A 22,041-nucleotide genomic window follows, 5' to 3' on the forward strand; every position below is an offset into this window, starting at 1 on the left:
AAGAGAAGAAGACAACATTTTTTTTTGTGGTGGTCTACTTTTCAAAAACCATAGGTAAGGTGACCAGTGGTTACAGGTGACAGAAATTGCGGTAGAAACTCATACTATAGGTGTCAATCGTGCCTATAGTGGGATTAAAACTAGGTGACAAACTAGACTCACTGACATATAACATAAAACACACACTTTTTGTAGATTGGCGTATAGCGTTATTCAGAACATAACACCCTTGGTGGTCAAAGGATTGTACACATACTGTTTAGTGCCCCTGTAAGGAAAAGAGACACTTCATGCCCCTATAAAATGATAACATACTGTTTTGCAGGGGTAGAAATGCTTCATGAGCCAACCAAACGTCAGGGTCCCTTCTGCTAATTAGCACCTGTCGAAAAAACGGAATTCAGGGTCCCATTTTTACTTATATTAGCGTAGTGGAGACAGTGCTTCTCTCTGCTGTGTTTACTCACGATTTCAGCGAGGAAATTCCTCCTGACCGACCCCTCCGTTGGCTCATGCTTGTTCCATTGACCTCATACCCTTAGTTGTTTGACGTGCGCTCCCCATCTATTGAGGGATGCGTCTGTTGTTATTGTCACAGAAGGAGTTGGGTTCTTGAAAGGCCTCCCCTGTGTTATGTTGTTGGATGCACACCATTGTATCTCTGCTTGCAGCTTGTGCGTAACAACCACTTGATCCTCCCAACTCCCTGTGGCTTGAGACCAGTTGTTGGTAAGGCATTCTTGGAAGTGGCGCATTTGTAGGCGGGCAAGAGGGATGAGTGGGATGCATGACGCCATCATGCCCATGAGTTTCATGACTCTCCTCACTGTCAGAGATTGACCCTTCTGGTAGAGGGAGTCTCCTGTTTGATAGTTTGTATTTTCCATGTCTCCTACCTCACCATTTGTTGCCCCTTGATGTCGATCTCTGAGTTCTGTTCTTCTCTCTGGTGCCAATGTTGCTGGACGGTGGAGTTTACTCAAGTTCTCGTCTTTTTCTCTTCTTTTAAGGGTTGTTCAAAGGAAGAAAATTCAGAGCCTCCAGTCTTGCGTCCAGACCGAACAGTGGAAAAAATAATCAGAAAATTGCTACCACGCACAACGACCTCCAGAGTGCCGTCTGACGTGACATTGGGGACGTACCTGGCACCAAATGGTAGTCGACAACGCCCAAAAAAAAAAGAAAAAAGAAAACAAACAAAGACTATTCTTTACCAAACCACTAGATGGCTGAATAATACACAGCATGTGAATTCAAAAAAGGATTCCCGCTGCAAAACATCCTTTTCCCAAATGCCTCCATATGTTTTGCCTATGAGGAGGAGTTGTAGGGAAAGAGTTAGGGTTCAGTCTACTCATGAACGCCTAGATCACTAAAAATTCAGGCTTCGGGTGTTGTGTGAAGAAAGCCATGTCCCCTTGCGCAGTTCTGCGTCTCCTAGCCACATGCCTATTAACTGATGGGAAAGAACAAGGTTTTTCCCTAGTGCTCATTAGTGTGTCTGTTAAGGTTCCTTTAATAGAAGACGTGATTTTGTGGAAGCTTGCCCTTCTTGTCCTGTGTCCATCAGAACATTGGCCCTAACTTCAATGAAAGGAGGTTGTAGGTCTAACACTTCGGCAGCACGCCAAATGATCACGGTAAAAGCAGCTGATTCTTCAGTGGAGCAGGTTGCGGAGCGAGGGGGACTCAACTCAGTGTCAGGAGAGGTGTACAGCCCACTTATCTCCTGTATGTCTATATAAAGATTGTCATCATAGTTAAGGAATGCATCATGCTTTTATTTCCACTGTCGTCACCTAGACCCCGCTGACTACGTTCTGAACTACTTGTGGTGACTCCTGGGCAGTGACAGCGTTATACCAGAGTCAAAATGAGGTTCGGATGTGGAAGACGCGACTTCAGTCAAGGTTGTGTCAGATTCATCTTGGAGTTGGACAAAACAATTGGGTCTTCCTCTGCATCGCCGGCAATGGGACTTGTATCGATGTGGCAAGAACCAGCATTGATCATGGCTCCAGGGTTAAATTTGGTTTGAGCCGTGGCCCAGAGTCAGAGCATAGCCCACAGTGGGGTCAAGAGGCAGGTACAGCATAAAGGACATATCCTCCAACGGTAATCCAACTGGAGGCCTCCTCGGATCCTCTGGGCTTTACAGAGCACCAGAGGGAGCCAGAAAGGTGCCGAAAAAACACATCATGTCCACCTTGAAAGCCTCTATTTGTTGCAGCATTCTCGATGGACCTGTAAACTCTGGGTGAAGACTGAGACTCAGGGAAACCTTGATGTCCCTGTAACCACTTTGGTTGAAAGTTGTGGGACGTGGATGACTCCCACTTCTTCCTATGCTTTTTCTTCAACTTGGACTTACCTGAAGATTTTAAGTGTGAAGATGATCTTCTGTGGGAAAGACCTTGGGAAGGGAAATGGTTCATAAGCGCATTTCAACAATGTTTGGTAACACAGAGTATGACTTCGCGATTCATTTGGGTACATTCCCAGCAAGATTTGGAATCATGCAAAGACCCTAGATCCCAGAGACCTATGTTGTGGAATCTGCTGTGTGAAGCATCCATCAGAGGAAACATTTCTCATGCTTACAGCTTAAAGCTGTACAGATTTACACCAAACTTGGCACAAAAGTAGAATATTATTCAGAAAGTGCGTTTTCTGTTGGTTTGGTGTAAATCCTTTCAGATTTTGAGATATTACCTTTAACAAAAGTTGCTGAGGCATTAAAGGGTTAACAGTTTTGTATATCTCTGCCATTTTAATTAGAAAGTCATGTACCACGATTCCTATCAATCTCATTTTGAATTTTTAAAGAAATGTGACTAGCTGGATAAGGGCTCTTAAAATGCTTTTTTGACCATCTTGAAACTCGGTCAGCTGCGACTAGAGAGACTCTGCACCCAACCCCCACTGCACATGGTAAAAGACAATGCTCTGCAGGGGGATTGGTTGGCAGCGTTAAGTTGGGCAGAGGGCCTTGGCTGTACAGGAAAAGTTTGCGCAGCAAGGTTGGCTGATGGCAGAGGGCCTGGACACAGGCTAGGTCCTACATTCAGCACCAAATGTACAGGACCGAAGGTTGTCGAGGTGCAAGTCTGGCTGCTCATGGCTGGTTGGATACTCGCATCAAAAACACAACAGAGAGAGATAGGGTCAAATGGATATTTTAAAGACCTGCCTCAGTTCCAATACCCAATCTACACAATAACAATAACCAAGAGAACTGAGGGTCTGATATAAACAAGGCCACCTAATTGTAATTGTAAAATCACTTATATAGCGCATGGCTACCCGTAGGCATCCCAGCGCTCTTTGCAACGGTGACCCTAGGGCTAGTCCGATCTACATTCCTACTGCAAGCTAATTTCTGGGGAATAGGAAGGTTTTGAGTTTCTTCCTAAACTGAAGGAAGGTCTGTTTCTGCCTCAAGTTACATGGGAGGGCATTCCATTCTCTTGCTGCTTGCAGAGAAAAGAGCCGGCCGCCCGAGCGGGCTCACTTTATCCTGGGAATGATTGCCAGGTTGTGGTCACTCGAGCGGAGATTAAGTTGGGGCTTGTAGGGACTTATCATATTTTCCAAAATGGAAGGGCCTTCTCCATGCATGATCTTGTATGTGATGCATAGGGATTTAAATCGCACCCGTTCCTTCACAGGGAGCCAATGGAGTGATCTTAGAGCTGGCTTCGCCGACATATATCGACTAGTTCCAGTCAAAATCCTGGCGGCATAGTTCTAAGCCACTTGTAAGGTTTTAAAAGTGGATGCCGGTGCCCCAAGTTATAAAGCATTCCCGTAGTCCATTCGTGATAAAACCAAGGATTGGACTACGGTCTTCTTTGCTTTTTCAGGGAGTTGGGGCAGGATTTTGCGCAGGGATTTGAGTATCCCATGACAAACTGCAGAGGTCTTTCTGGCTTGTGTTTCGAAGGACAAAGCGTTGTCGAGCCAGAAGCCTAAACTTTTTATTTCTGATTTGGGTGGTGGTATGGCACCCATACAAGTGGGCCAAGCTAGACAGTCGGGGATATCCTGCTTTCCTAAGAGCATCAGCTCGGTTTTTCCTCCGTTAAGTCTGAATTCATCCAGTTTACTACCACCTCCAAACAATTAGCCAGATTGTTCGGGGGAGCATCTGTTTGTTGCAAGTAAAACACCAGCTGGGTGTCATCCGCGTAGCTTATTAACTGGATGCCAAACGGAGCAACTAGTTCCGCCAACGGGGCCATGCAGACATTAAACAGTGTGGGGCTAAGGGACGACCCCTATGGTACCCCACACTGTAACGCTAACAGGCGAGAGCAGTTGTTACCCTCAAACACCTGAAAATATCTTTCCTCGAGAAAAGATCTCAACCACTCCGTGGCTTTCCCGGTTACCCTGATGTTCCGGAGTCGAGACAGCAGCAGATGATGACTTACCGTGTCGAAGGCGGCGCTGAGGTCCAGAAGGATAATGGCCGCGCTGCCACCTGCATCCAAAATCCTTCTGGCCTCTTCTACCACCCTCAAAAGTGCTGTCTCGGTGCCTTGTCCCTTCCTGAACCCCGTCTGGGATGGATGGAGAAGATTGTACTTCTCCAGGAATGTAGCCAATTGGATGTTTACCATTTTTTCGGTCAATTTCCCCATCCCAGGTAATAAGGATACCGGTCGATAGTTTGCCGGATCTCCTGGGTCGAGGTTCGGCTTTTTAATCAGGGATCTGACCATGGCCACTTTCCATGCCTTTGGGACCGTAGCCGATTCCAAGGAGGTGTTAACCATCTTAATTACGGTTTCTGTGATGGTTGGAAGTGCCTGGTTAAGTATTTTCATGGGGACTGGGTCTCGTGGCGATCCACTTTTTATACTCCTCAGCAGAGAGGGGAGAAGCTCTTCCGTGAGGGGGCAAACTCAGAGAGTGTTGGACATTCACTTCTTTCCTCCGGGGGAGGTACACTATGATGTGAGGCCGGGTCCGATACCGGGATCGTCTCAAGAATTTTATATATTTTGGTCTGGAAGTAGTTCGCCATGTCATCACATCTTGTGTCCTGCTCGTCTGCTTTTACAGGGGGATCTAGGATTTTTGTCAAGAGCTTTACAATCTTGAACATTTCCCTGGGGGCATTGGCGGCGGATTCGATTTTGTTCGCAAAGAATGCAGTTTTAGTGGTAATAAGAGTGGTTTTGTATTTCTTCAGTGTGGCTTTGTAACTGGTCTTCCTTTCCACGCTAAAATCCTTCCGCCAGTGTCGTTCTGCCCTTTTACATTCTTGTTTCAGTACCCTTAAGTCTGAGGTAAACCATGGAAGTTTAAGCTCTCCCTTCCTAATTGTTGAGGGTTTTTTCGGTATAAGCGTATCTAGGGATTGGGTGATCCACTGATTAAAATTATTGACAGCCCCTTCCACATTAGGATTATCCGGTGGCTTACTGCTTTCTAACAGTCCCTTCCATTCGTCCAAGTCAAGTTTTGTCCAAGGTCTTATTAGTCCTCTGTCTGAGGAAGTAGTAGTACTCGTCCTGGAAATTCTCCAGTGAAAAGGAATCACCGAGTGATCCGACCAGGGGACAGTGTAAGGCTCCAGGACTGTTATAGTCGCAATGTTAGTAAAAATGGGGTCAAGAGTATTTCCTAACTTGTGCGTGGGGCGCCGAACCTTAAGGTTAAGGTTATAGCTCTCTAGGTCATTTTCTAAGTCTTTAGCTGCCCTATCTCCTGGCTTGTTAAAATGGAGGTTGAAATCTCCTAATAGCAGGAAGTTCGTGACCGCACATACCCCTCCTATCACCGCCGCCAGCAAGCTTTCGTGAAATGTGCCAAGGGGGCCTGGTGGTCGATAGATCAACATCCCTGCTATCGAGCTCTCACGTGAGGGGTGGAGGGTGAAATGTGTACTTTCACATCCCTGAATCCTAGTATCCTGTAGTCAGCAGCTTATACTCTCCCTATGGATAATTGCAATCCCTCCTCCTACCCTCCCTGGACGGTCTTTATGCTGTGCTATATATCCTGGGGGTAGTGCCTCGACCAGATCTGGGCCAGAATGTGCCCCCAGCCAAGTCTCCACAAGAAACAGGGCGTCGAGATCTCCGTGGGTGATTAAGAGTGAAATTTCCTCCTTATGTCCAGGCAGGGATCGACAGTTAAGTAAGGCCATCTTCAGGGTTGTAGTCTGTTTAGCTTCGTCAAAAGCCTGTTCCGTTACTTGAAAAGGGCAGTGATTACATGCATGATGGCCTTTCGTCAGGTCTAGCGTATGTAAGCACCGGGAAATGATTGTTCCCTTGCAAGCTAGAAGGTCATCACGAGTATAGACTCTTACCTGAGCAGAGTGTCTGAGCCCGAGGCCCGATCGTGCGCCTAAGCCTACTCTAAGAAGTAAGTGAAAAATAGAAAAGCAAAGAAACAGGAGTGTTGTGAATAAGAGGAAATCACTGAGCAGAAGCTTGGATTCTCCTCAATTGTCGCTGTGATCAATCTTATCATTTGGTTATCCAACCATATGGATGATATGTCTCTTGATCATCGAGACTTCCTCCAAAACCAGGGAAGATTCGCTCAATGGGATCAAGACAAGTGCCCCAAAGCAATGAAGAACAAGTTATACGTTCCTTAGTTCATGACCACATGGGAATTACGTGCAGTGCAAACAAAACAAAGTGTGTAGTGATTAGTGTAGGCCACCTACTGCAATCAACATCTAACAGATCATATTGTAGACGTGGTAGCAGCCAATCAGATCTCATCTTGAGAACTGCCAATCCCGCAAATCTACCACAGCATGTAATATACAAAGTTTTTGAGAATTCATTTCTCAAAAAGTACTGAATGAATTGACACCTTTTTGAAAAAAGGGGACCCCTATACATAAATATCGACTGACCTGTCACATCCTAGCCAAGAATTAGGTTTGAGTTCGCTCAAATTTTTAGCAATAGACGGTAACCTGAAGAAGGCTCAAGAGCCGAAAAGCGCGTTGTGACATCTACCGCTTTGCCTTCATCATTTTGTTCAGTCTCATGTCTATTGGTTATGTATTTTTTCTAGTATGCTTTTAACTGACTTTTGTTATATTGAAAAACAAATACAAGAAAAGAAAAGAAAACAGAAGAGAAAAACACAAAAAGAATATAAAATATATAAATCTTAAAAGAATTTGATAAATATATATAAACCAATAAAATCAAATGAGAATATTTCATTGTTTGAGATTATCTATATATAGTTGGACTTTCCATTCTCAATCTCATATGTAAGCTATATCAACCATGATCTTCATATAAACATATTTTGATTATGTCACTTGGCTATAGACCTTCCTTAACTGAATTTACACCTTTTCACAGAAAGCACACTTTGTGTACCATGCACTAGCTTTCTGCCAAATTTGGTGTACTTCTGTTCAGCAGTTTTTGCAATATCACGGTTCGATTTTCCTACACCAAAGTGATTGTCAAAAACGTGTTTTGGACTTCCTCCTTTTTCTTGCCCCCACTTGACTCATCACTCCAAAACTTTCCAGAAAGGAGCGGAGGTGGATGAGATGTTTTGTGTTGGAAAGTTTTACGAAGATTCCCCAAATGATGGCAAAATTATAAGCAAACCAAAAAATGCTTTCCCTGTGGAAACGCAAACCTAAATATAACTACCCAGTGGCGATCGCCAACATCACACTCACACAAACACACACAACATGAGCACTTACCTACAATTCCTTTTAGTGGGTTCACCGCTTTCTGCAATAATCTCAAAGAGTCCTGGACGGTTTTATCTTTGAGGACAGTCTTGTGAAACAGTCTCAAGAAGTTCTATAATAAGAGGCAAAAGTTTCAAGTACATGTGAAAAAGAAAATCTTTCCACTATACCTTTCCTACAAATATCATTCCCAACTATTCAATTCCAGGATATTGCAGAATGTGGACTGTAAATGTAAAGAAAAACTGCATTTAGACAATCACAACATGAAAAGATAACAGGCAAATCATATTAACATTTCTGCACGTCTGCACTTCATCGAACAGTGTTATCTTCAGCGGAGTACTCTAGTTTAAGGTTGAAGAGATCAAGATTGTCTGTGAATGATTGAAGATGGGTCCAGGGCAGAAAACTACATTATCAGCGGTACCAGTAAGGAGTTGCACTTCACACTGCTGTAGTGCTTAGATAGCAGTGGGTGCAGTGCTTAATATGAACCGGTGGTTTTCGGTGCTCGGCACTGGCACTTAATTGCCAACACCGGGACCAATGACAATCTGTCACAATGTGGCTTATTTAGAGAGGACCATAACAACAGTTACAGTTTAATTCAACATACATTACAAATTACTATTAGCTGCTGCCCAAGCCATTCTAATAGCTGGTGGGCCTAAAACAGTCTGAACTGTCCCACTTGCAGGAGTGTGATGGTTAGTAATTGAGTTGTTACTCTCCTGAAGAGAGCCCTGGCCCTTATTTTGTTTTTAACAAATTAAGTACTGAGGGGATCCTATGCAATTAACAATCAAACACATCTAATTTAGCCAACAAAGAAGAATATGGCAGACACCCAGTGTAAGATCAATAGTAAGACCCAAATCAGGAAAGAAAGATTTAAAGAGACAGAGAGGGAGTCAAGAGAGAAGAGGGTAACTTACAGCCTGAAAACTGCTGTGCTGAATTTAGCTGCATAATACTCTCCGGATTAAGAGATTTGATAGTGGGCAGCGCCAATTCAGTTATAACGCCATAGTTTGGCAACTCACAGAACGCAGGTGGACACCAAGTCTCAACTGTTAAACAAGGAAAATATAGAACAGACAACCAAAGTGTTTCTGTGATCAAACCCGAAGCTCAGCAACTTGCCATACAAATATGATGGCCACAACAAGGAACATAAGAGGACAAAGAGCTCATGGAGGACCCTCAGGACCAGCACAAAACACAAGAGAAAATAACCCAAAAAGAGGCACAAGCAAGATAAGCTTTTCAGAGATGCAATATCCCCTAAATCTCATAGCAAACATTTGGGTATTGAAAACAACAACCTGTTGAACCATCTGGTGATTATCAAGAAATGCAGCTGATCAGAAGAAAGCGGCAAAGAAATCTTAACTGGACTAAGTGAATCAAAGCCTATGGTTTCAATAAATAAAACGGGAAATTCCGTTCAGATCCCCATACCTCAGAAGAGGATTAATGCATGTTGCTGTTCCAAGTTAGTTCCTAGTGAACTGTATCAGATTGGAGGTTCATGACTTAAGACTCGAGGTTGCAGCACTCAGAAAATCCAGCGGGTAATCAAAAACACCCTGCTTCTCTAAACCATTTTCCAAGCAAACTCAGAAAAAGCAATATCCCTGAAGGATAACAAGGCCAACGAACATCTGATCGACACCGATACATCTGCAAAACAGCACTAATTATACTACAAATCAGCAGAAGGCAGCATCTGAAATTTCCGGACACCTCAACTCGAGAATTTTGACAAGTCAAATGGGTTGGAGAAAAACAGTTTATATAACACAGAAACTGTCCCTTGCAGGGTTGCCACCATGACATTCTCAACAATGTAAGCTCAGGGTCAAAGTACGATGCCAAGCCAGCTGATATTTTCCTCAATTGACCATACAAAATGGCCATCAAATGACCATGGAATTAATCAGTTACAACTGATCAAACAAAACCCATTCCAACCCAAAATGAGGCAATAAAAATAGTAAAGTTATGACAGTAATTTCATCATGTGAAATGTGTCACAACAATCTGGAAATGAAGGAAGAACATCACTGAAAAACAAAGTTATAAAATGGCTAGTCAATAAATTGCGTGAGGGAACAATCAAAAGGAATGACACTCAACAGTCAAAAGCAATGGAAAATGTCCGTTACCCAAACTAACACATGACCTCTTAGTTGGAACCAAAACAACCTAGTCGATTACGCATGGAAATTTTACCCTCTCCAAAAACCCTACTCAGGGTTAATAGATACAGGAATCAGAAAAACCCACAAGGGTATCTGCTGGCCAACAAGCTTGCTTGCAGGCCAACATGCTTACCTGGACTTCATGGACTTTCTAGCAAACCACAAAAAAATAATACTACAGAAAACATGGACAACGGCTACATTAAAACCACAGCAAATGAGCCACACATCTGACAAGGTCTAGATACATCAGTTGTACACACATTTCCTGCAGAGTTGATGTCTGCTCCAACACCATAAATGTGGACAATCTCTATGAAAATTTCAAAGCATGTGATATTGTTCGAGCAAACAAGACAGTGCTGAGAATTAGAGGGTTTATGCTCAGCAAAGAAAGAAATCAGATATCAAAAACACCTCTCGGAGTTCAAGGAGACAATGATGAAATCTGCTAAGTCCAAACCTCTGATCATCATGTGTGGGGATTTCAACAGTAAAATTGGATAATGGGAAAATGATTCTGATCAGACTTAAATGGAAAAAAACACTAGGTGTCCCTTGGAACAGTCACAGCTACGTCAAGAGCCATGCAGATGGCCTTCTCTTAAAAGCTTTCTGAGCTAGTGAAAGCCTGCTCTCCAGAAGAAATTCTATTGAGAATGAGGGCACTAGAATCCCTACATTTAACACAAGGTGAGCTCAATCAGCCATCAAGAATATCCTCTTTCAAACTGAAGCCCACCAAGACTCACATAAAACAAAACAACCCGTCACGGATTGAGGATACCTGTAGATATACTAAGAACAAACTGAAAATTCTAATCCACCCAAAGCCCCCGTGGAGGAAATTCCAATGCTCAGACGAGACAATAAAAATCTAATCAAGATAAAAAAAAAAGGAGGAATATCGACCTTTACAAGAAAGGACAAAAGGAAATTCCAAAGTCACACAGAATAATCGATCTTTTTGACGGTGACAGCAAAAGATAGACAAAAGTATGGCTCGAGGCCACACTAGTCGGAACAGAAAAACAAAATATATTAAATCATAATCAACAGGGATTTAGATAGGGTCTATCAAAAGTCAATCAAACTTTGTATTTCTTAATATTATTCATAAATACAACACATTAAAGAAACTGCTTCTCTATGTTGCATTTCTGGACTTTTTTCGGCTTTATTCCAAAACACCTCGCAAATTAAGTTGAATAAAAAAGGGCTAACTGATCACTGAATGCAGGATCAAACAGGGATATCTTCTCGCACTGTTACTGTTCTTCTGTTACACTAACAACCTACAGTATGAGATCCTGAGATCCTCCTAAAATGTTCCCTGAAAGATGACTTCAAGATACCTGTACTATTATATGGAGGCTATTTGATCTTGATCACTCGTACACCTAGAGCTATTCTGGCCCACATTTCAGTAATGGAAAAGTTTGCACAATAAATTGACTCAAGATAAAAACAAAATGATGTGAGGCTTCAAGTAAATTCTTTCCCTCACAAATGACTGACCATAACCAACAACCTAAAAGGGGCCACGGATGTACAAAAGTCGATTACAAATACAAGGCCACATCAAACGGCATTCTAAGATTTACCGTTCAGTCAGACACCATTTCTTACCACACACTGATTAAGTTGTTCAAGCCACAATAGACAGACAAATTGCGTTCAGAGCAGAATTAGTGGCATAAACCAAAACACCATTAAAATCAGAGCACAAGGAAGAAAATTCTGGAAATCTCTTCCGACACTTGCAACAGGCTTGCCAACATTCACTCTGGAATGTGACATTGGAAATAGATGCTGAATGTACCCTACCAAATAAGGCTTAAAAAGGATGAAAACAAACAAGAATGATCCAGTTGAAAAAGTGTGGAAGGAATACTTTACAATGCAGATAAGATCCATCTACGCAAATCCTGGGAGAAGAAAGCAAAACATGATGACAAGAACAAAGAATTGGCAACCTTTAATGCACCAGACTTCTTGGGCTAGTTTATCCTCTCCCAACATCTCAAGCTGAAACTGAAGAGCTTGGCAAACTTTAGAGATAAGACTATTTGCCACAGTAGGGGGGCGCTAGAGGGCGCCGGGCAAGATGGCCGCACATATGTGAGGCTCTGCCGGGACCGTCACTAAAATCCGCTAAAATCCTTCACATCCTGCTGCTTTGCCCCCCAGCTTGAGGGCGATATTCATCTAAAGTGCCTGTGACCCGAGAGCGGTGGTCTCCCTGGAGCGCGAGGGTCGGCTGGCCCGTGAAACCGGAGGGGCCGAGCGCCGCGTATTAGGCGGCCGGAGGAGAGTGACACAGCGGCGAGTGCCGCGCAGCGGCTTGGAGATTTTTTGACTGCTCTTCCTGTCCAGCGGAGTGGTCTGGCGCCCTGAACTCTGAGCTGCGAATGGTGGCGGAGACCTAAAGACGGCGAGACGGTGCCTGCGACGCAAGCGGCTGCAGTCCGACCCCGCCGGTAGTGGTGAGTGGGGCGAGGGTCTACGTGAGACCGGGGCTGCGGAGGCGGCGCTGGGCCGCACTGGGCCTCGTCGCGCAAGCTTTGGCTGGCTGGGGTGCGGGACGGTGGTTTGCTGCTTTGTAAGGGTGCTGTGGGAGAACTGCGGCCCCGTGTGCTTGGAGGGCCATTCACAGCCATTGTAGTCCCGCGTGGGTGGTCTGCCCTACTGCACTGGACGATATTCTAGGCCTACCGCCTTAGCCACGCTGCTGCTCCCGGATCTGCTGCTGCTGTTGGGAGGGCCGGCTGGGGCCTTGGTGCTGCAGTGCTAGCTCACCTGCCTGGGCCTGGAGCTGTGGGGGAGACTTACTGACCCCACGGGATACTACCACTGGGCTAAGACTGATCTGGATACGGCGCCATGGGCAGGCCGGAGCGCAATCAGCCGAAGCTCAATTTTGAGGCAAAAAAAACTGCGCAATCCGCCTCGCAGCCACCGCCGGACGCTGAAAATGCGGGGGCAGCGGGCGGCGGCCCGACCTTGGAAAACACACTGGTGGCGATGCAAAAAACGTTGCAGTCCATTGAATGCACCATGGAAGCAGTCAATCATAGGCTTGACCATATGGCGACGCAGTTTGATCGGCAGAACGAGAGGATGGGCGAGGTGGAACAGAGGGTGTCCGCCACGGAGGATGGGCTGGCCACAGTGACCACTAAGGTATTTAATATGGAGAGGGTGCTGGCGGTGATTCAGGCGAAGAACGAGGAGTTGGAAGGGAGGTCCAGACGCAATAACATTCGCGTCACGGGCCTGCCGGAATCAACGAATGTGGGGCGGATGGAGGACTTCATGGAGCGAATGCTGGTGGACATTTTTGGCCAGGAGCAGTTGTCGAAGGTCTTCATTGTGGAAAGGGCACACCGCACGCTGACGAAGCGACCAGCACCTGGAGCGCATCCGCGCCCAATTATCGCTCGCATACTTAACTACAAGGACCGTGATGTGATACTTCGGCTCGCCAGGGAGAAGGGCTCCATTGAATACCAAGGGAATAGGCTGGAATTTTTCCCTGACTTCACTGTGGCGGTGCAGACAGCGCGAAAGGAGTTCACTGCGGTAAAACAACTGCTTCGAGAGGAGAGCATTCCATATGCCATGCTGTATCCTGCACGGCTCCGGATAGGGCCCCCTTCTGACAATAAAATCTTCGCTACCCCTAAGGCTGCTATGGACTATGCAAAAAAGCAAAAGAAGCGCAAAAGGGACTCCAATGCGCAGCGGGAGGGAGAAGGGGACCTGATGGACGATGTGGAATAGGAGTATGACGCCTTGCGGTTAACTCTTGGTTGAAGGGGCTACTCCTACAAGAGACGTTTATGCTTGGCACTGTGAGGCTTGGTAGCCTGCTGCGTTGTATACTTTGCATTACTCTGAGGAACGCTGATTCAACAAGTTATGTGTACTTTCTCATGTGCTACAGGGTGTGACACTTGTAGGACAGATGGTGATTGCGTCGCTCCTGGCGTGGGACAGTTGCGCCTAGAACGATACTTGCGATATGCACAGGCGCGCCCATTGGGCTGGGGTTGCAGAACTGTGGTATAATTGCTTGCTTGCTGTTTCATATTGGCGTATTGCTGCATTATGCTTCCTTTGTGGGGCGGGTGTCGCTTGATTCCCTACTCATTTGGGGCTCCTGTGTCTGGATTGATGAGCGGGAGGTGCACTGTTGGCACTTGCGCATATGGAGTTGTTTAATAGATGTGCAGCTGCCTGATAGCTCCTGGATCTTGGCGTACTGAAGGATCGGTTGTGGTTGAGGGGAGAGTGCCATTTACTTCATTGTCTGCAACAGGTGGCTGTGATTTGCAATGATCCTTGAAGCTCTGATGGTTGGGGGGGAGGGGTGGGATGTTTCAAATGCTTGCGCGGTCTGCTCTCTCGTCAGATTTCTGGCGGGGGTTGTGCGCCACTGCGTCCCCACACATGGGAGATCCCCACACACTTATGTATGCATGGTTGGGGTGGGTAGGGGTGGGGGGCAGGGGGCAGCTTTGGCAGGTTGGGGTAGCTGAAGTGGGTGGTGGGAGGATGGGGAGTTTTTGGTTTTCCTGGGTACGGTCGCAGTATTTTCTTGAGTGTGCTGAAAGGTATGTGAGGACTAATCGGGGGTTGGGTGGCTACTGGGGGCAATTGCGCTTGGGAAGGGTGACTCTACTTACTGGACCTCATGGAAAGCATGGTTGTGTACGCTGTGCTCACTGCGGCCTGATGGGGTGGCCGGACAGCCTTTGGGACAAATGTTTGATCTGGATGGATGACCAGGGGGGATAAATTCACATGTGTTACATGGAATGTGAGAGGGTTGAATCGCCCTCAAAAGACTAGGCAAATGTTGGCATTTCTAGACAGGCATGGTGCACAGGTTGCTTTCCTTCAGGAGACGCATTTGGGGGGTACAGCTGCAGAAACTGTGGGTCGTAGATGGGCGGGAGTTAGATTGGCATCGAATTACTCCTCTTACGCGCGTGGTGTGATGATTCTAATTAAAAAATCTGTACCGTTTGTTAAACTGTATGAGGATATCGACAAGGAGGGTCGTTACATTATAGTGCATGGTAACTTGTGTGGAACACCTGTCACGCTTCTTAATGTTTATGGTCCTAATGTGGATGACCCTGATTTCTATGTTGCATTATGGAATAAGATCTACATGCTGCCACAATCGGCTGTGCTCTGCGGGGGGGATCTTAATATTGTACTAGATGGGGAGCTGGATAGGAAACAAGACAGGCCCTACGTGAGAAAGAGAGCGGCTGCTGAGGTTCATGAGGGAATGGACGGACTTGGACTGGTGGATGTGTGGCGTCTGCGGCACCCGGGTAGAAGAGAAGGTACTTGCTATACGTCAGCTCACGATACGTGGTCGAGACTGGATTACTGGATGGTGACACGGGATGTCTGTGGTTGGGTAATGGATGTCGATCATTTGCCGCGCACACTCTCCGATCATGCGCCAGTCCGCTTGGTGTTGAGGATACCGACGCGCACGCCTGCCCCATTCACTTGGCGCCTGTCGCCGGGAACCTTAACTGATCAGGTACTGCGTGAGAGGCTCAGAACTCTTATTGAGGAGTTTTTTGACAACAATGTCGGTACGGTAAATAGTGCATGCACGGTGTGGGAGGCTTTTAAGGTGACTATCCGCGGGGCATGCATCGGTCTTCAATCTGGGGTGCTGACATCGCTCAGAGACTCCATGTCTAGGTTGGAAAGAGACCTGTTGACACTTGAGGCCAATTGGAGGACTACCCTGGCGAGGCCTTATTAGCAGACATTAGGTCCAAAGTCTCTGAGTACAACGAATTGGCTGACCAGGAGGTGTCGTTCTTATCCAAGCATACCAGGGCGCGTTATTATGGTGAAGGGGGCAGGCCCGGGAAAGGCCTGGCGGATCGCATACGAGAGCCATGGGCCAAACACTGCACGGTGCAGGAAATTGTAGACGGGGTGGAGGTTGTGACAGACACGCCTGGCATTCTAAGCTGCTTTGCGAAATATTATGAAAGAATGTACGAACATCGGGAGACGGCGACGGAGGAGGACATAGGTCGTTACTTTGAGGATATAGCTTTGGTTTGGCTTTCGAGGGGACAGCAGGAATTCCTAATGCACCACATCACGGAGGGGGAATTGCGGGAGGCGATAGCTGCGCTTCCTAATGGGAAAGCTGCTGGCACAGATGGTCTCCCGTCTGAATTTTATAAAGAATATGTCGATCTTCTTCTCCCGCACCTGGCGATGGTGCTGGAGGAAGCGGTAGAGCAGGGCCAATTTCCAACTACAATGAGGGAGGCGCTACTAGTTGCATTGCCAAAGCCCGGGAAACCTCCTAACCAGTGTGACTCGTACCGGCCTCTCTCCCTCATGAACACGGACGTTAAAATCATAGCCAAGGTGCTCGCTACTAGACTGAAGCTGCTCCTCCCGGTAATGATACTACCTGATCAGTCGGGGTTTGTGCCATGTCGGTCTACCACCCACAATCTCAGGGCTCTTTTTGCTGTATTACATCTGCTCAAACCGGAGCTGGCGGCGGTGGCTGTCATGCTTGACGCCGCGAAGGCCTTCGACTCAGTCGCATGGCGGTATATGATAGCCATTTTGCACCGGATGGGGGTTCCATTCTTTTTCACATCGTTGGTGACTCTTCTCTATACTAACCCTATAGCGCGGGTGAGGGTTAACGGACACGTCTCGAACTCGTTCTCGGTACAGAGAGGCACTCGGCAGGGGTGCCCCCTCTCACCTTTGCTGTTCGCCATTGTGATGGAGCCCCTGGCCTGTGTTCTAAGGCAGCGGTATGCTGACGCAGCTCTAAAGTTCCCCCTACGCTCGCTGGCTGTATCCATGTATGCCGATGACATGGTACTTTATGTGCGAGAGCCTGCTCGTCATCTAGAATCCATCCTTAGAGAGTTCATACGGTTTGGCCACCACTCGGGTCTGACTATAAACTGGGATAAGTCTGTTATGCTGCCACTCACTGATGTTACCCTACCGTTTCCCTTGGAGTTTCCACTAGAATGGGCAAAGGACTCGGTGCGCTACCTTGGGATCTGGGTTCATCGAGATAGTCAAGAAGTCATTAGAGCCAATTATGGCGTGGCGATATCCAAGCTGGAGGATCAGGTAGCTCGATGGACTAAGCTCCCTCTCACCCTCGCAGATCGGGTGTCTTTAATCAAAATGGTCGTGCTCCCGAAATTTTTATACCTTTTTGTTAACATACCGCTTCCGCTGACGTCGCACTTCTTTGCCAGGCTGAGATCCTTGCTGACCACGTTAACCTGGGCTGGGAAAAAGCCGCGAGTGGCGTGGGATGTGCTGACTAAGCCATACACTCTGGGAGGCTACGCTGTGCCGGATATGAAGTTATATTATTTGTGTGCACAAGCGCATTTTGCTGCATACTGGGTGTCTGCGCCCCCGTATACCCCGCATGTGGCGCTTGAAGCCAGTTCTGTTCTCCCGTACCCACTGCGGGCTATGATGGGTAACAATCACTCTGTATTCGAGAAGGGCGAGGTGGACACGGTGCGCTCCACGGCGAATGCGTGGCGGGAGCTGGGTAGGAGAGCGGGCAGGTTGCCGTTGTATGCCCCAAACATGCCGCTATTATACCATTCCGAAGTATCGGTGTCGGGCGAAATCGGTGGTCTACAGATTCTTCAGGGAGCTGGACTGCACAATATGGGTGACCTTTTCCCAGGGGCCACGTTCCTCTCGTTGCAGACTGTGACGGAGCGATCCACGAATGTGGTAATGGCTACTTTCCTTTATGTCAGACTTCGGGCGGCTATACACTCCTTATACCCTACATATCCGGAGGAGCCTTTAGCATTGGGGGCCTTGCAGTTACTCTACACTGCGACTGACAGAGTTAAATTACTTTCCAGATTATACCGCGCTGCTCAGGAGGACGAAGGAGGGGGTGCAGAGATGGCTAGAGCCAGATGGGATAAATGTCTGCCAGAGCCATTAGCGGATGATGAATGGACTGAATGCTGCTCCATGACTGGGGGATGTGTAGCCAACGGCAATTTTCGCCTATTACATTTTAAATTTCTGCATCAATGGTATTACACACCCACGCAACTAGCTAGGTACGGGTTACGCGACTCTGCTCAATGTGTCCGGTGTGGAGAAGATGATGCGGATTTCGTGCATTTGGCATGGGGGTGTGCACGAGTGTATGACTTCTGGGTGGCTGTGACTGAGGCACTGACTAAGATGGTGACTACGGAGGTTGCGTTGGATATACGCCTTTGCTTGCTGGGGCTCGCCTCTGGTGTGCCTAGTGGGGAGCGGAGGTTGGTTCTTCTGGCGTTACAACTTGCCAAACGGAGGGTGGCTATGGTTTGGGGTGGAAGAAGAGCGCCTGATGTCCGGTTGTGGCTGAGAGATATGGCCTACTGCAGGGACCAATTGACTTGCTATGCTGAAGCTCTGCCGATGAGGTCGCGTCCGCGCGACATTTGGGCTCCATACACTGCGTATATGCTATCTCTGGAGGATGAGGATGCCTCCGGCACTGAGGGTGAGGGTCTGTTGCCGGGAGATAGAGAGCCTGAGTGTTTAACTACCTGAATGGATGTGATGTGACGTTGCCGGGGATGAGTTGTTCTTCCCATTTGCCGTAGGAGAACCGTGCAGAGGGGCTGTTTGGTTCATGGGGTTTGATGGTGACCGACCACTGACTTGACTCATGCGAGGCTTTGAGTCCAAGATTGCACAGCTTGCTTGACCACTGAGGATGTCTTCAGTACCTTCTGGATTAATCTGTCATTCTGTGCTACTTAACTGGACTTTCACTGCGACTGGGACCGGGAATGTTTGGGATGGGGGGTTGGGGGTTGTTCAAGTTGGGTTTAAAAACTGTAAAATAAGGCTATATGTGAAGAGCGAGATGCGACTGCGGAGGACGGCCTGGGTTTGCATTGTGACATATTATTACCCTCTGCGATCTTTGTATGCGCTCGCACGATGTCGTTTGATATGTGCTTTCTAATTGCTAATTGTTGATTTGGTAGCAGCCGGCCCTGTATAGGGTTGTTGGCACACTGCTGTGTATAAGCACGTATTTGCAATAAAGGTCTTACAAAAAAAAAAAAAAAAAAAAAAAAAAAAAGACTATTTGCCACAGTAAGAAGTAATTCCCTTCCTCTAAAGCTAATACTTAAGAAGAGTAATCTCACAGCCACATACAAATGTCTCTGTGGCAACACAGACATATTATTCTCTCAGCAATGGGTCTTAGTTGCAAATTATATGATGCCTTTACAAGTAATGAGACTGCAACTTTGTCTACTGGGCACCAAGTATCCCGTTGTAGCACTTGACTCCTTTAGGACAGCAGGGCAGAGCAGTACAAGGCCTAGTCAGAGCACATGGTACCACAGGTACGCAACATACAACACCCAAAACATCATTGTCCAGTCAGTGCTTTTACTTATTAAAAGGACATTGCTTTATTATACATATACTACATAATACTATGCATTAATGTACTAGTATATCCATGATGGCAGATGGAAATCCCTAAGATCACACCCTCCTAACACGGTTCAGACTCTCAGCAAGCCTTCAAACCTATAACTGCATTACCCCAACCTATACTAGACACAATATAATGGGGTAGTTATCAAAAAGCAGGCCCTGTCAGGGTGCCACCACATCAAACACAAACATAAATAACAGCAACATCACTAAAACGTACAACTAAAACACAATACCTTCTTGGATTATACTATAAAATATATGCATTTGTTTTAAACAGGTGAATACGTGTGCCAGAATGCCCTGCATTTTCCAAAAACAAATTATTGTACATAATTGTAGATAAGACTGAAAGTATAACAAATATGGGTTACAGAATAAAGAGTCTGAAAGGACTTTTTTCTGAGAAGTTTAATACGTTTGTTAGTTGTATAAAGCATTTTGTAAGTTTGAAAGTGGATTCTGAAAAATTGCCCCTAAAGAAAACTATTAAATTACTTACTTGCACAAAAAATGCTTTTACGTATAGGTCACTCGCCTTGGAGGTCAAAAGTGTGTAGGATTGTCGATTACTGAAAGTGGTTTAGATGGGAGTTTGGGGTCAACTAAAAGATGTTTTTTAACTAAAGCAAAAGGTTCCACCATAATCGTTTTGTTTGCAATCAGGAGACCCCCTACACCTCAGGAAAACAAGGAAAACCTTATGAGTAACATTTCCCTTCTTCATCACATATTCGGTCAAGAGGTTCTTCATGACTTAGGTTTAAGAAATGAAGTAAATGAATGCTAGCTAAAATAGGGATCTGAAAGTGGGAGATAGGGCGGACCCTTGAGGGACCCCCATGAGTACAGGAGAGGGCTGGCAGAGGAAGTGGTTTGCCTTGACTCTTTGTGATCTGTGCTGAAGGAAAGAAGAGAACCATTGTAGCACCTGGTCAGCAAAACTCATTCTATTTTGCAGGACGGATAGAAGGTTGTCATGATTAACAGTATCGAAAGTGGATGAAAGGTCAAGGAGAATCAGGATTCGTTTTTGTCAAGCATTTTTAAAATGTCATCAATAACGTGTGTGAGAGCTGTTTCAGTGCTGTGTCTCTTCCTGAAACCTGATTGATGTTGGTCTAGAAGTTGATAGTTCTCTATGTGATCGAAAAGTTGAGATTGAACACATTTTTCGAGGAGTTTTGCTAGGGTGGGAATGTTGGAAATGGGGCGGAAATGATCAGTTTTAGTTTTTTTTATTAAAATCGGTGAAACCTGAGCCTCTTTTAGGCAACTAGGGATCCTGCCTTGTGAGAGAGAAGCATTTACTATCCTTGTCCAGGTGGGGATGAGTGCCTTCTTGATTTCATTGAATATAGCTGGGGCAACGGGTCCCTGAAGTGGTTGGAGGGGATGATATTCTGAAGAATCTTGTGGATGTCATTTTCACTAAAAGGGGTAAAGGTACCCCACAACGCCTTGTTCTTAGTGATCAAGGAGGTCAGTTGGTCCTTATCCAAGGGGTCAAGTGAGGAGGCAGCACCTGAGGGAGGCAATAGAGCCTTCTTAGAGGCGAGATCGGAAGATATGAGTCTAGATTTTTCAGAGAAGAGAAGCGGCCAGATCATCACATGAGGGTGGGCAGCCATCCAGTTCAGAGTGGGTTGGACCAACGACCGATTGCTGTTTGACCAATTCGAACAGCATCTTGGGGCGGGTGGCCGCTTGATCCAGTTGGTGTTTGAAGTAGTTAGACTTGGCACTCCTGATTTGTGTATTGTAGAGGCTCCTGACTTCTCTAAGGAGTTTTAGTTGGTCCGAGGAGGGATTGGATCGCCAGGACCGTTCAGCAGCCCTGAGGTTACGTCGTTCTGTGTTTAAGTTGTCATAATACCATGGTTTGGATATTTTATTTGAAACATTTTTGTGTTTGAGTGGAGCAATGTTATCCATGATGTTCGAGATTGTCGAATTGTAGGAGTCGGTGAGTGATTGCACCTCAACTAGATCAGCTTGGGCGGAGAGGGCAGACTTACATTGAGCAGCTAGTTCGTCTGGATCAATTGATCTGAGGTCCCTTTTCCATATCTTCGATTACTAAGGTTGAACCTTCCTCTTCAATACCTCCCTGTTAATGTAAAGGAGGATGCTATGATGGTCGGACCAGTCACAGGGGGTAATGGAATCTAGGGTTATGGTGTGGTCTTTCGAGATGATATGGTCTAGAGTTTCTCCTTTAGTGTGAGTTGGTTGCTTGCAGTGTTGAGTAAGATCTTCATCCACTAAGAATGATTTCAAACAGGATACAGGGGAATCATTGGGGTTGGACCAGTGAAGGTTGAAATCACCAAGAAAGATTTGGGCCACCGCTGAGTCAACATTACTAGTGATGATTTCCATTAGATGCTCAATGAAGGGGCGATTGTCACCTGGAGGGTGATAAAAGGTATGCAGTTTGCAAACCAGTAAGTTCATACTAGAAATACTGAGACACAGGTATTCGGTGGATGAAGGCGCATAGGAATCCAAGAGAGAAATCGAGTGTGTTCCTGTGGATACAAGCTAGGCCACCACCTAACTTCAGAATTCTGTCTTCGTGAGTTGGAGTAACTAGGAGGTCTAAGATTGGGG

At 46.2% G+C, this 22,041-nt stretch overlaps 1 protein-coding gene across 1 annotated transcript in view; it reads right to left on the reverse strand.

Annotated features, from left to right (window-relative positions):
* Positions 1–22,041, reverse strand: part of WASHC5 (WASH complex subunit 5) — a 402,037-nt gene that overhangs the window by 186,360 nt on the left and 193,636 nt on the right. Inside the window, exon 22 of the mRNA XM_086966205.1 lies at positions 7,706–7,808. Within this exon, the coding sequence (XP_086822331.1) occupies positions 7,706–7,808 (103 nt within the window). The remainder of the gene's footprint in view (positions 1–7,705; positions 7,809–22,041) is intronic.

This window comes from Lissotriton vulgaris, chromosome 4_1 (genome assembly GCF_964263255.1).
Source record: "Lissotriton vulgaris chromosome 4_1, aLisVul1.2, whole genome shotgun sequence".
NCBI lineage: Eukaryota > Metazoa > Chordata > Amphibia > Caudata > Salamandridae > Lissotriton > Lissotriton vulgaris.